This window comes from Xiphophorus hellerii, chromosome 3 (genome assembly GCF_003331165.1).
Source record: "Xiphophorus hellerii strain 12219 chromosome 3, Xiphophorus_hellerii-4.1, whole genome shotgun sequence".
NCBI lineage: Eukaryota > Metazoa > Chordata > Actinopteri > Cyprinodontiformes > Poeciliidae > Xiphophorus > Xiphophorus hellerii.
The window spans coordinates 15,962,090-15,976,478 of NC_045674.1; the positions used below are offsets into that span (position 1 = coordinate 15,962,090).

The following is a 14,389-nucleotide window of genomic DNA, read 5'->3' on the forward strand; positions in this document are numbered from 1 at the left end:
GTCATCCATGTACAAGTTAAACAAGGCAGGTGAAAGTAGCCCACCCTGACGCACACCATTACTCACGCCAAAGGAAGCAGAGATGTTATTGCCCCATTTTACATGCATTTTCTGGTTAGAATACCAGTAAACCAAAATTTGTATAATAATGTCCGGAACACCTCTTTGTTTTAATCTGCCAAATAACTTGCAGTGATTGACACGATCAAAGGCCTTAGAGGCATCAATAAACCCAATTAACACAGATGATCCTGTGTAACATGATATTTTATATATTATTTAGTATGCATTTTTTGTTGTTTAAATTAATTATAGCATACGAGAATTATGAATGAGCTATTTTTAAATTGTGTAATGCATATTCTTTTTTTATCACATTGCATAAATGAGCTTCCATAGTTTTAAATTAACATTAAAATTATATGTATATTTACTTTAACGTTAACGGTTTTACCTGACTCAACTGCGCCCCCTCGTGGGCAAGCAGTGAGATTCGTCCGCGTCCATAGCAACGTTTTCATGGAAACAGGTTAACAAACATTGGTGATCGTTTGGTTTTCAGTTTTTCGGAGCAACAGAGGATATCGCCATTTAGATCGAGATTTAGGGGCGTTTTGCAAAGCCATGGGAGAAGATGGGAAAGATGCTCAGAAGAATCTCAACGTTTCTTTTTTAAATATCGACCAGCAAGAGAAACTGCGACAGTTTAAGGTAACTCTCCGCGGAGGAAGAGAAAAGTTATAGGCAAAAATATGTTGCTTAAATTGTTTTTGATTTATTCCGGGGTTCTGCGGTTTGTTTTGCCTCAGATTCAAACAAGAATCGACAACGAAACGTATTTGAGAGCCCATCCAGAAGTGGATGAAATCATTGGCGACTTTCTAAGGTCGGTTTATTTCCTCCTATTTTACCAGAAAGCGATTATTAAAGTTTCAAACGCTCTCAATTGATCAGCTTTTACGGCTCAAAACAATCCCATAAATTTTCCTGATACAGAGATAAACAAAGGTTTGGAAAACTCACAGAAGTAAAGAATATTTTTATTAGTTTGCCTCCGGTAAATAAATATCAGCTGTGGCCAATATTAAACTGTAGGTCCATCGGGGTTTCAAAGAAATCTTCAAAAGTATATGTGGAATATCAAAATATGATGATAGATAAATATGGGAAAAAATAAAAATTGTGATAATTTATCAACAGTTCAACTTTCTTGTAGGATATGGGATATGACTAAATGTTTACAAGTTAATCAACATACAGCTGAATACAGACATTTACATACATTATACATTTATATACATAAAAAGATATACATTTTTCTCACTGTGAAATCAACAAAAGTGTGTGTTTAATAATCTGTGACTATTGCTTCATTTGCTACAAATGTTTTCAGTTAAGGTTGATGTTTATTTTGTCTCAGTACTTTTGGACCTGTATTTGATCATCTTACCGAATGTAGTAATATAATCCTACAATATCTTAGAATGATCACATTAAATGAAACATTAAATTTACCTTGTCTCGTTTCTCTTTCGTTCAACAGACATTTGCTGGTTAAAAAGCCGTCTGACATTCGTGAGTTTGCTGCAGGTGAGTCATAAACATAGACACACTTTTGGGATTATTGCTCCAACCTCTCATAGTTACATTTTTAATCCTAGTGCTAACAGTCACCCTAATCTGAGTTAAATCCTAGTTGACATACATAACTGACACAGAGAGAGTCAAGTGTTCTTTCATATTGCTTGTATTAGATAATTGTTGTTGCATATTATTTCCTTAGATTACTTTGCTTAGTTGCTTTTGACACAAACTACAACCTTTTCAAGTAATTTAAAATGTAGTTTGTTTATGAAGACAACTGGTGTCACAATGAACAGTTCAAGAACAGATAGGAGAATATGAACTAATATAATAGAGTAAAGACAGCTACAAAGCAAGATCAAAATTGGTGGAGATTCAGTTAAGGCTATTTGTAATTCTGATCATCTTTTTCAGATCACTTCTCCTCCCTAAGCGATCCTTCTGACTCTGTATCGAAAGAAAACAGCGAAACGGATTGAAAGATCTGACAACATCCTTTCTTGAGACAGAGATCGGATGTGGATGGGTTCTAAATTTACTTCAGTGTTGATCCATTATGCTTGTATTCATATTACTCATTGTAATATTCCTAGAAGTGCCTCAGACGATTAAACTAATGTGTGATTGTGAAAGAGGAGGAAGTCCTGTGAAGGTTACGTATTGCTCCTTGACACTTTGACCAATTCATTTTGACAGTATTGTTTACAGACTTATTGTTGTCTCATGTTCAACTAATTGGCCTTATTTTAATGTGATTTTGTAGCAGTTGGTCTGCTGCCTTTACTTTGCACCTTAACTTGAAACACAAATAAACTTGGGGAAAAAAAGTAATGTGGTCTGGTCTCATGTGGTTACTAGTTCAAATGCAGAATATATTTCTCATGAAAATATAATCTCCTTCAAATGTATTTGTATTTCTATTTTTACATCCTTCTGATAAAACAGCAGAAACATTGGTAAATATTATATCTGTTAGAGAAGGTTTACTTCCTACAAAGAGAAGAAGACTTCACTATCATCTAAAGCCTTTCAGCTGTAGCATTGTGTAATTCTGACGTCTCATCACCGTGTTTACTTGATTTTTTCTATGAATAGAGCTTTTCGTGTGTGTTTGCCTCCTCTTGTTTTGTTTAGTTGAGTAACTCGAATTGGGTAACGCTGTGGTGGATTTGTGGCGGGTGGAGCCCATCAATTTTCTGTTCCCTGCTGTCCTGTGTCTGTGACTCATTCTCATCAGTTTTTGTGAATTATCTTTGAAAATGTTGCAATTGAAGCAGTTTTGTAGATTATTAAATTATTATAATGTCAATTCTAGCCAAGAGTCCCGTTGATAAAATTGCCATTTCAAACAACTGTTTTGATTTCTTCTGATTTGGGGGAATCGGAGGGTAGGGGGTTAATGCTCTCTGTCCCCCACCCCACCCTTCCTCCAACGTGAATTACACAATGCCACACACCTGCTTTGAATAAGGATGGACAGGTAGACACCCATCCGCCTCATATCAGATGAGAGATTAGAGGAAGAGCATACACATTCTCGCTTTGCCCTTTTTTCCAAAAGATCGACGCAGAAGAGGGCCGATATTTGGTAAGTAATGGCTATATTAAAATGAAATGAATGAGTTCAATAGAGTGTTTTTTTACAAAGAAATGGGGAAAAAGACAACTAATCTGTATGCAGAGATACTGTCTATCTTTTTATTGTTTCTTTTAAAGATGGACAACTAACGTTTAATGAATTTGCAAAGAAACCAACCTGTCCAATAAGTCATTTACTTACTTGTCTACATATTGCTTCATCTGATTTTGTTTTTCAAAAGAGCCACAATAAAGACAAAACATGATTCGTCAGCAGGCACTAATCTTTAATTAAAAACCCAAGAAGACCTTTACTAGTTATGTTTTTGCAAATATTCACTGCAGATGGATTGAAATCTGCAAGCGATCTGATGTCTGCACACTATTAATCAGTGGATTTAAATGTACATGGTGATGACATCCAGTTGCTTCTTTTTCAGGAGAACATACACAGTACTTGGACTCTGCAGTAAACAGGTAGTCATTGTCTTTGTTGTTCTTCTGTACAGTTTCTTGAGGTCATACATTTACATAGGAAGTCAAATCACTGCAATGCAAATAAAAAAGCAGGATGCAAATTTCTTGGACAGAGATCCTGGCCTCATCAAAACTCAAACGTGTTTAATTTGTTTAGAGGATGGGATTAGGAAAAAAAGAAGATAAAGAAGGTGACAAAATGCCATTGTGAGTTAACAAGTCTGTTTTTCGCTCCGTGTTATCCTCGATTGTCCCGAAGTCTCCCTCTGGGTGAGTAACAAAGACGGTTACCAGGGAGGTATGATTTCAAAACCTCAGAGGAGGAAGTTTATCAGTAAACTTCAGGTGTCTCACTTGGAGACAGGTTCCATAGCAACCGTGAACCTTTCAGAAACCCTTGGCATCCTGCTTTACGTCATTGAAGAAATGTAATGAAAGCAAAAATGCAACTGAAGGATTATTTATCTTATTTTGCCAGATTAATTTCTTCATATATGTGAATGTTGATATTCTTGAAATGTGTCTCAAACAGACGGGCCGAATTTTCCCAGATGTCTCCAAATGGAGCAACGCGTCTATTTGCGCTCATTATGGTCTGCACAGCCTTTGGTTAGTAACAAACCATCATCATCATCATATCACACCAGCCTACTTGTTACTGGTTTGATATGTTTTAAGAACACTTCTTCGTAATAGTTTGCACTCACAGGTTATTATACTATGTTATATTGGTTCACAGCTTCTGTGTGTCCAGCTGGGCCTCCAGATATTATGTCTGCAGATAACACGGTCTTCATCGCTAAGAAGCTGGTAAGAAACTTCTTGAGAAAAGAGGTTTTAGTGTGAATTTTAGTTTAGCTGGGCTGATTTTCACTCATTCTAGGTCATCATTGACCTGACCTTTGCTGGACTGTAAAGTCTTTGAACCTGAACCTGAGTTAAAAATATTATTCAGTGTTAGACTTTTATTATTAAAATAAATTTTTAAGACCTATCATTAGTGGAAATTTTAAAAATTTTAAGAATCTATTTTTAAATATATATTTCTCTTCATTAATCATCTTAAATATACACTTTTTCCTTCATTATTATCAATGTATAAAATCATGTCAAAGGTTTGCTCTCAGTCATTTTCAGTGTCAACATTCAAGACCAAATGCCTTATTGAAAATACCCAATCGACTTTTCCTTTTTTTCCTTTTATTAGATGACGAAATGCTACAACCAGGGTAAGAAAACACTTATATTTTTTATCAACTACTTTTCTTTTCTTTTACTGTTATTGGTATTTAAAACTAAAATAAAAATTTGTGAAATGTATGTTTGCAAATCTGCCTCAAATCCAAAAGAGCCTGGATTAGTGAGAAGGGATGTGCATAATGTTGTGGCGTTTGATGACAGTCAATATTTGCCCAGCAGGTGAAGCACTGCTTTTAACACATAAATGTGTTTGCTGTTACAGGATGCCCTCTACCTAAGATGACTCTGTTGAGAAATATCTTCAACAGCAGGTAATTGTATTTTATATCCTATTTACTTCAAATTGAATTAAAAACTTTTAAAGTCTCAAATGTATATATATTTTTAACATATTTAGAATTGGAAACCTTTACTGCTCACTTGGTTTTTTTTCTCTCTTCATTTTCAATCTTGTTTTTTTTTTTTTTTTAGTAACCTGTCAGAAGTAGGTAGAACTGCTGACCAGTCCAACAACTTCCTGTCCACCTTTCTTTATATCCTGAACATGGTAACTGGAGCCACAAACAAAAACTCACAGAGTCCAGCCCTTATGGACGCTGCAGAGGCCAAGGTATGAATACATTCACCAATATCAACACACAACCTCTTTGTTTTTGTTTTTTCAATTAAAAAAAAACCAAAACAAAACATATAAACTGTTCAAACCAGAAGTTTATATAGACTGTTAAGAGAAATAATTTATTTATCCCAATGTCTGAAAATTAACCAGACTTGACACTTCCTGTTTAAGGTTGTTTGGGATTACAAATATAAAGATCTGATAGAAATGCTTTTAAACTTGCCCTGACTTGTTTATTTTTTCTACATTAAAAAGCTTCTCACTGTAGTTTGCTGGAATTTTAGTGTTTTCCTCTTGATAGAACTGGAGTAACTCAGGTCAGGTTTCCTCGCTGCAACACACCATAGTTACACATCATGTTCTTGTTTTCATGATGATATCTATTTTATGAGGTACACCAGTTCCTAATGAATCCACTGTACGTCGCAGCTTGGATGGTGTTTTCAAGATTTTTTAATTTTTCCTCCAATATGTGACGATGATATAGGGTTGATATAAAGATTACACCTCAGCACACTTTGACATCAACTGTTGTCTCTCCATTTAACTAATTTCTTAAGAATTACCTTGTCAGACGCTTGCAAAGCCATAACTTAATCATCTGGGCTCTCCCAAATTGTTGGAAGCCATGGTATTTGTGGTGTATGTAAAATTCTAACTTTAAAAAAAGTAATTGTTTGTTGTTGGGTTTTTTTAAATCAGTCATTATTCAGGTATAAACAAAACAATTATTCTATTAATCCTTACTGACCTAAGAAAGGACATATTTAGTCTAATTTAAAAAGTTATGTTTAAAAAAGTTATGTTTTTAATACAGTGTATGTAGACTTCTGGTTTCAATGTTATAATACATATTCATTCAAATAACTGAATTATTTTCTTCTGTCAGTGGTTAAAGGTTTGTCCTTTCTTTTGTTAAACAAGATGTGGAATTGCAGTAACCTTCCAGCTGTTATAAGGATGATGAAGAACTCCTCAGTCAACATGGTAAAACCAAACACTATCATATATACTTGAATAATTTCTGCTTTGTTGCAATCTGACCTTCTTGTTCATTTGTTCTCACAGGGCCCATCCTGCTGCTACATGAATGCTTTTGTGGCCCCTCTGTCCTGGGCCACTTTGACAGCACAAAGTGAAAATTACTTTGACTCCAATGACTATAACACTTTGCTGTGGGCTGCCAAACCTGTGCTGCAAGACATACCGTCAGCCAGAGCGATGCTCCCCTCCAGAGTGGGCGCCCACAACATGGTAAATATGTGAGTATGGTTCAATACTTCGTCTCGCCATGTTCTTCATGTACATTGTTTTCCCCGAAACTAAGTCATCCATTTCCTCCAGGATGAACATGCTGCAGGAGGTGTACACCTCTATGACCGAGCAGCAAAGAGCTGAGGTGTTCAACTGGGCCAAAGACCAAATCCTGCAGAACAACTTCAGCTGCACAATGAGGCCATCTGCTGGCCCAAAATCAAGTAAGAACTTTGGAATTTGATTAGAAACGGAATTCTGGGATAAATTCTTGTTTTGAAATCAAACCATTTACATAATGTCATAACCTTTCTGTCAACATCTTTCTTTCTGTAAGGTTTACTGATTTACATGGAGGAACTTGCTTTTCTAAAACAACTCCCAATTTTTTATGGTAATAGAAGGGGACAAATAAAAAGAGGAAATGAGCACTTTGAAATGAAGAACTAAATTCCTTCTAAAATATTCTAAAATTGATATTGCTCCATATTAAATATTCCCCTAAAATATTCTAGAGCAGAAAATAACCAGTAAAAAACAGTTTGTTCTTGTTTTTTCTATAGAAAAAACAAGAACAAACTGTTACAAACAAAATGTTACAAAAATATTTAATCAAAATCATTTTTAAATAAAACATGAAGGTGGAAAGTTTGACAGGTGTACGTGTTTAAAAGAAGAGCATTGGGTGTGGCACTTCACTTGTTTCATCTTTCTGGCCAGCGCATTTGCAAGTTTCAGCATGCATGCGTATATGCAGATGTGTTTGTGTTGGCAAAAGTGCGTTCTTATGGACTTTCAGTAAAGAAATACATGCAAAGCTTAGAGCATGTCCTATTTCCATTTGCTTCTTGTTTCCTTCACTGATTATGAAACAAGATGGAAAGCTGTAACTTAAAACCAACTGGAAAGGTGCAAAGTAAACACCAAGCTCCTGATGTGTGAAATCTCTGTTGGTGTGTTTACTGTGCATTGAGAATAAACATCCGTTGTGTAAACTTTCCTTTTTTCACAGCGACTGTGAAACCCTGCAAACCAACTCTGGAGTGGCTGGATTCTGAAACCCTGACCATGATGGGACCTTTCCTCTCCAGCCTGAAGACAGACGATGTAGATTCATTCCCTAAAGAAACTGTAAGAGGCAAACGATGCTAAATCACTTCTAAAAACTGGGATTACCAACTATCAGTTCTTGCAAAACCTGCCTCTGCTTCATTTAACTTATTGTCTCTCCAGCTGTGTAGATATTATCTCTCAGGCCAGTTTAAGTCTAACATGACCACCATGATGAACCCCAGCCTGGGCAGGAAGTTCCTTCAGAGAATTCAAGAGTGCTCCAGTGTCCCAGAGCTCATCAATAAGTGTGTATTGTCTATTCAATTCTGGGAAAATTCCAATTCATTTAAATGACTGGTTTGTTTATTGCTGTTCTTTATTTTTTTTGAAGAATTGTATTTAAGCTTATGACTCTTCCAGGCTTGGCCCTCTTGCTTGTTATTACGATGTTACAAACTTGACTTCTGACGCCAGCAAGAAGCTTCTTCCTCAGCTAGATGCCTGCGACGGCCCCACAGTCTTTAAGGTACCTTTCAGTTTCCCACACTTATTTAAGCTGCTGTGTTTCTGTTCATTTACCAAAGAAGAAGATATAAATGTTGTTCTTGTCCTCTCACCAAAGCTGAAGAAGCGCCTTGTGGACAGCTTGATGTCCGGTTCCAGTAGCGCTCAAGAGCTGCGTGACCTTGGCAGGAGTGTTACTTTGCTGTCACCCAAACAACTGTCTGAAATCTCTTCAAAAAATCTCAAAGATGTTCTTCAAAACGTGGGAAACAGTGTGAAATGGTCCAGGAGCCAGATGCGCATTCTGGTTGAGAAGCAGCTGGGGGAGAAGAAGGTGAGCCTTTTAAGATGAAGACTGTTCTTCTCTGTAAATCGTAAATGGACTGAACTTGTATAGCGCTTTCCCAATCATTCTGACCACTCAAAGTGCTTTCTGTCTATAACCCATCTCGATCTGTTATCGCTGTTAGTGTGGAGCGTTGTCAGGCCAACAGCTGATGGAGCTTCAGTCAGTCGCAGCCGGTTTGCCGAGCTGTGCGGTGAGAAATGTGAAACCGCAGGATATCCTGAGCAACACAGAAACCTTGAAAACCATCTCAGAGCACATGAGGGAGGGGCAGCTGAAGGCCATGCTGCAGGGGGTGAGTGAGCAGGAAAACAGCGAGGCAGTGTTTACACACTCAATCAGCTATTTGATAAATGTTCTTATTTCTTGTAGCTCAGAGATAAAGTTAATCTCTCAGAGCTGGTGCAGAAGTTGGCTGGCCCTTTGCTTTGCAGCGTTTCTCTTAAGAACCTACAAAAAGCAAACATCACCTCTTTAGACCAAGTGGAAAATAAAACCTGGAGTCTGTCACAGGTAATGTGCATATATCTAGAGTTTCAATGGAGACTGTAAAAGTGTGTAACATGTTATCTTTCAAGTGTGGAGAAGTAGGAAAAAGAAAAAAGAGCTAGGAGACATATTTGGATTGGCTTCATTCCCCATCACACTGGCTGTTCCATCCATCCATCTTTTAAATATTTAACAAGTTTGTCTGGAAAACGTGTAGAATTTGTTCATCTAAAATTTATAGCTGCTCTACTTACAATACTATTGTGCCATACTACCTCAGTTTGTAATTATTTACTACTAGTAAAAAATTATAAATGACACTTTTGTGTTGACAACTTGTACTGTTTTTTTTTTTTTTCTTGATGTCCTAGGCTGCGTATTTGGCAAAGAAACTGCATGGCCTAAGGAAGCTGCAGTACAGGTAAAGTGTACAGTTATAGTAGCCATAGAACTTATTAGTTGTCTTCCAATTTAAAAAATAACTGTCTTACGTTTAACACCACAAAACGTCTGACTTCTGATTTTCCTGCATATAAAGTTAAACATTCTGTGAAGTGTTTAATTAGGTGTGCTTTCATGCTACAGTATTTACCTTTAGTACTGTTTACACAAGTTCTGTATCTGTGGTAGGAGGCTGAATTCAGTCCTCCAGGGCATAACCTGCAAGATGATTGATGAAGTTAATGGCAGCTATGCACTGGACATGGCTGAATCCATGGCAGAGAATCCACAGTGGCTTTCCAAAGTCCAGGTAAAATGTTTGTTTTTTTTATTAACTGAAACATGCATAAATATACCTAATAACTAATGGCAGTGTTCTTACTGTGTTGTTTTTCTTCTCAGGCACGATGTGCTGCACAGAAGCTTTTCCAGACTTTGGAAAACAAAACGACAGATTATTTCAAGAATATCACCGCACAGGAGCTGGAGAGCATTCCCACTACGCTGCTACTTCACCTACCGTGAGCGGACAACAGCCCAGTTATTTTTTTAGTCAATATCAAACCTTTTGTTTATTTATTTTTTCTGTTCTCTGTTTTATTCATCCCAGGCCTTCCAAGGTGGCGGATCTACCTGACTCTGTGTGCCAGGTCTTCCTCGACAAGATGGGAACAGCCAACCTGACCTCCCTGCCTCTTCATGCCCCATCACGCCTTGCACTTGCCGAAAGAGCTCTGCTTTGCCTGCCCAATGTATGCACACCCACACACACACACCCCCCCACCCACACACACAAATGTATGCTCTGCCAAAAAAAAAAAAAAAACTTAAGTAGTTCAATTTGAAACTTTCAACAGTATTTTTACTGTAGGAGTCACTCAGTGACATCTTCCTGTGGATTTTCAGGGAACAAATGTCTCTGGATTAACCAGTTCAGATGTATCGAGGCTCGGTCCGCTCCTGTGTGAGCTGAGACCCTCCATGCTGCTCCTCATGGCCCCCGAAGTGCTGAAGTTCAGCCTCCAGGCCGTGGCTTCCTGTGAACACATTCCTCAACCTCACAGGGCGGATCTGATCAAACTGGTCAACCAGGTGTTTGGGTAGGTCCGGTTGTCAGCGGATGCAGGAGCTGCTTCAGAGGAAGCAGAGTCTGATGTAGGATCATTTGCTGCCTGCAGGAGTCCTTCTAATTGGTCAGCTGAAACCATGGAGACGCTGGGTCCCCTCGTTCTGTTGGATGATAACGTCCCCTCCACTTTGCCAAATAACGTATGTATCTGCTGTTTTCCTAATATCCTTACACTCTTTATAGCAGCTTGTGATTTTATCTGTGAAAGGTGTTAAATAAATAAAGTTTACTTTCTAACCTTCTCTAGTCCTCTTTGCTTCAGTATTAACATTTTGGCACTTAAAAGTAACGTGAGCTATTTTGTTTCTATTTCTCTGTGCGTTTTTAGCCATGGATGAAGGATGTTCTTGTCTTCCTGAAGCCGCAGCTTACCCAGGTTTCAGATGCTTTGAAAAAGAAGATCTTTAATCTCACCACCACCACCACATCAAGCGCAGCACGTTATAGGCGAGCAGGTAATAAACTAACATTACCCACAAGAACTTCTGTACCCTCCAAACTCTTCCCATTTCACTGACACAGAAAGGTCAAGCAAACACTTTGAAAAAGTTTTTAGCAAATCTTATATTTGAAAATCTAGTTTGGATTCCTGGTTCTGACATAAACTTCAATCACCCACTCATACATAGACATAAATCACTAATAAGGTCAATGATTTCTATTTACTACCGTGTGCCCTCGTGTATTTATTTTTCTCAGTTAACAGTGGTATGTCCAGCAGCGGCACAGAACCTACAGAAGCAGTTATTGAAGAACTGGGAGTGGACAATGTGTTCTGGACACCAGCGGATCTGGATCTGATGTCCAACAGGACATTCCTGGCTGCTGTAGACATGCTGGGATCTGTCCCTGGTTACAGCTCAGACCAGCTGAAAGTGCTCTATAGAAAAGCAGTTGAGGTAAATTCATCTAAATGATCTCCGTCTTGTTCATTTAAGAATTTGTGACTTCATTTTAAGTTTCATTTTGTTATTTTCTTATTTATTGTAGATGCATTCTAGTTGTAACATCTAATCTTCTCTACCAGAAATTATACAGATAGTGCAACATTTTATTTAAAATGAAGAGTTCAAAAATATTATCACTCTTTAAGGCTTTATCTATTGCAATAAGAAAGTATTGTTTACTCACCTCGTTCAAATACAATATAATTGTGTTTATGTACTGCAGGTGTTTGGCCCGGTGTCTAATATGACTGAGAGTGATATCGCTCAGCTGGGGTGTATAACTCAGAGCTTCTCCAACTCTGAGCTGGAAAAGCTTCCCTTGTCTCTGGACAGTCTGAGCGGAATTAATGTCTGTGGCTGGAAAGATTCACAGGTGGATAATAGAAACTGCCCCACTTGACTGCAACTACGACACCAGTACTAACTACAACCCGGCATGTGTCTCAATAGCTGGCGTCGGTGTGGAAGGGCGTCGCTAAATACAACAACCTGACAGCGCCGCTGCTGGGATCCACAGAGATGGTCCAGCTGAGCCGGTTCATCTGTGGCCTGAACTCCAGCGAGATCAGTCAGCTCAGCGTGGGCGCCTTCAGGTCTGCCTTTAGGAAAACTTTCACTTCCACCTCACTATTATGCACAACTTTGTGTTAATCTGTAAGATTCTGTTGTTTCATCTCGTTTTCAGTTCATTTGTTTTTACTGATACCTGCTTTTCCGTAGACAAAGTGAAATATTTTGAGGCCCACTTGTTCTTGTTGTCTGAGGTTCGTAGAGTAATTGGCGTGTTTTCATCACAGCGATGCGGTGGGCTCCATGGACGGTCTTCAGTGTCCTGTTAAGGCTTTGCAGCAGCTAAAAAATGTTGCTGTGTCTGCATTTGGACTCCCCTGCAACTGGACTGAGGCTGAGGTTTCTGACCTGGACTCTATCATTGGTAAGATTTATTTATCTACCTACTAACCACTCAAAAGCCGAAGCAGTCTTACTTATCGGTTTGTCTCCATCAGCCGGTTTGAATGGATCTGAAATAGCCTCGCTGAGCCCCTCCATCTTCCCATTCATCAGCAAGAGCTGCATCCCCCAAATTCCTCCTGAAAACTTTGCTGTAAGTAGCTTCAACTAATCGGCTCTGTGATTATGGTATTTCCAATACCAGCTGAGAGCCAAGAGCAGCCAACATAGAGCTATGAAAGGTTTTTGGTAAATGTGTTAAAATGTGTTAAAACCACCATAAGGACAAGCACACTTTCAGTGATGTGTTTTCTATCAGAGATTGGTAAAACTTAAAACAAACGTGAAATAGACAAATTGTCGCTAATAAGTTTCAAATCTGGACAATCCAGAAACATAACGCCAGTTCAGAAAGTCAGAATTACTTGACCTTTTATCTCCGATTATTTATATCTAATCATTTATCATGGAAAAAATAACGGGGATTTTTACCTTTTGTTGTTTAAATTGGAAATTACTTTAGGCTCAGACTCAGAGTTTGATATTGTCATCCTGCTGTTTCTGTGCTATATATTTTCAGGTCCTCTGAGATAAACTTTAAATTGGTACAATCTGAGCAGATGTTAATTAAGCCTTACTGGTTTCCCTTCAGGTGATCTCTGTGGCTCAGCTGGAGGCTCTCGGCCCTGACAACGCCATCATCGTGACCAGTGAACAGCAAGCAAAGCTAACAGCTGAACAACTGAGTGTCCTTGGAAAGGCGGCCGTTGGTGGCCAGGAGGACCAGAGGGAGACCCAGTCTGCAAAATCAGGTAAATAAAAAAAGAGATTCAGATAGCTAATCCTGAAATGGTTCTGCTGTTTTGTGTAGTAAGTTAAGGTACATCATCCAAATCCTGATTCATCTACAAAGGTACGCAGCACTTTTTCAGCTACACTAATCTGAGTAACAGTCAGGCTCAAACTGAGATTCGATTGTTTCAGAATCATATTAAGGAATTATTAATGATTTCTGATTGAGTGGTAAAGGTCGTCTGAGATACTTCAACCACATTTCGTACTTCTGTCCAGGATCTGCTGCGCCGAGTCTGGAAGGAATCTCCACCTTCATGAAGCCTGTTCTGTTTCTCTTTATTGGATTCTTTCTGCTGTAAAAATGGATCCATCTCATCCTGCTGCAAAATTAGCTGGAACCTCCACAGGAGTCAATCTTTCTTAAGCACTTTGGTCACAATATATATTTGAATTTGTCTTGATTGTATTTAAGCCTTAGATTATTTAAACTGTAACTGTGGGGCTGTGGTTAAAGTGTCATTTATAAAAACATCCTTGTAAACTGCTTAAGGGTTATGGCTAAACTTCAAACATTTCAGCATGTTTCACTAGAGGATCTAGAAGGGATCTCCACCTTCATGAAGCCGTTTCTGTCTCTTCTTATTGGATTCCTGCTATAAGTTATCACATCCCGCAGAAACACCAGCCCATGTTTTTGGTGATTTATCCTCACAACGCACTTTCTGTACTGTGTGATTCTTCCAGATTGGACATGTTTTTAGCTAAGATTTATAGATTTAGACTCCATGATTGTAAAGGTATGGCTATAGTAAGTTTTATTTGATGACTTAAGCTATGTACTGATTATTGCTAAGCTTTCAATGTTTATTAAATGTATATTCATAAGAGAATATATTTTACTAGAACAAAGAAATATTGGATGTACAAATTATATTTTGTTTGGAAAACCGCACCTGTTGATCAAATGTTGGAAAGTAAATAATTAAATTCATTAAAGTACCTAAATAAAAAAAACATTTCAG

At 38.0% G+C, this 14,389-nt stretch overlaps 2 protein-coding genes across 4 annotated transcripts; both read left to right on the forward strand.

Moving 5' to 3' along the window:
• Window positions 1-489: 489 nt before the first annotated feature.
• Window positions 490-2,405, forward strand: riiad1 (regulatory subunit of type II PKA R-subunit domain containing 1). Its single transcript, XM_032558113.1, has 4 exons — window positions 490-711; window positions 810-886; window positions 1,544-1,590; window positions 1,999-2,405. The coding sequence occupies exons 1-4, from the start codon at window positions 625-627 to the stop codon at window positions 2,061-2,063; spliced, it is 276 nt and encodes a 91-aa protein (XP_032414004.1). The 5' UTR covers window positions 490-624; the 3' UTR covers window positions 2,064-2,405.
• Window positions 2,406-3,058: 653 nt separating this feature from the next.
• On the forward strand, window positions 3,059-14,371 carry otoa (otoancorin). Of its 3 annotated transcripts, none has more exons than XM_032558108.1 (30): window positions 3,059-3,172; window positions 3,603-3,639; window positions 4,172-4,248; window positions 4,379-4,449; window positions 4,847-4,868; window positions 5,102-5,150; window positions 5,311-5,449; window positions 6,383-6,445; window positions 6,527-6,720; window positions 6,803-6,936; window positions 7,725-7,843; window positions 7,946-8,070; window positions 8,186-8,291; window positions 8,388-8,603; window positions 8,740-8,910; window positions 8,988-9,128; window positions 9,476-9,525; window positions 9,735-9,855; window positions 9,948-10,066; window positions 10,156-10,297; window positions 10,452-10,645; window positions 10,724-10,814; window positions 11,003-11,129; window positions 11,374-11,573; window positions 11,845-11,994; window positions 12,072-12,214; window positions 12,419-12,555; window positions 12,629-12,726; window positions 13,225-13,384; window positions 13,644-14,371. In XM_032558108.1, the coding sequence occupies exons 3-30, from the start codon at window positions 4,191-4,193 to the stop codon at window positions 13,724-13,726; spliced, it is 3,423 nt and encodes a 1,140-aa protein (XP_032413999.1). In that variant the 5' UTR covers window positions 3,059-3,172; window positions 3,603-3,639; window positions 4,172-4,190; the 3' UTR covers window positions 13,727-14,371. The 3 variants fall into 3 exon arrangements, with proteins under 3 accessions (XP_032413999.1, XP_032414001.1, XP_032414000.1); XM_032558110.1 differs by having other exon boundaries at window positions 6,383-6,436; XM_032558109.1 differs by lacking the exon at window positions 3,603-3,639 and having other exon boundaries at window positions 3,070-3,172.
• Window positions 14,372-14,389: the final 18 nt, after the last annotated feature.

Coding starts and splice junctions, on each gene's coding strand:
- riiad1 (XM_032558113.1), top strand. CDS start 625: ATGGGAGAAGATGGGAAAGATGCTCAGAAGAATCTCAACGTTTCTTTT. Junction 712..809: donor AGAAACTGCGACAGTTTAAG/GTAACTCTCCGC, acceptor GTTTTGCCTCAG/ATTCAAACAAGAATCGACAA. Junction 1,591..1,998: donor CATTCGTGAGTTTGCTGCAG/GTGAGTCATAAA, acceptor CATCTTTTTCAG/ATCACTTCTCCTCCCTAAGC.
- otoa (XM_032558108.1), top strand. CDS start 4,191: ATGTCTCCAAATGGAGCAACGCGTCTATTTGCGCTCATTATGGTCTGC. Junction 8,911..8,987: donor TGAAGGCCATGCTGCAGGGG/GTGAGTGAGCAG, acceptor TATTTCTTGTAG/CTCAGAGATAAAGTTAATCT. Junction 10,298..10,451: donor CTCTGCTTTGCCTGCCCAAT/GTATGCACACCC, acceptor GTGGATTTTCAG/GGAACAAATGTCTCTGGATT.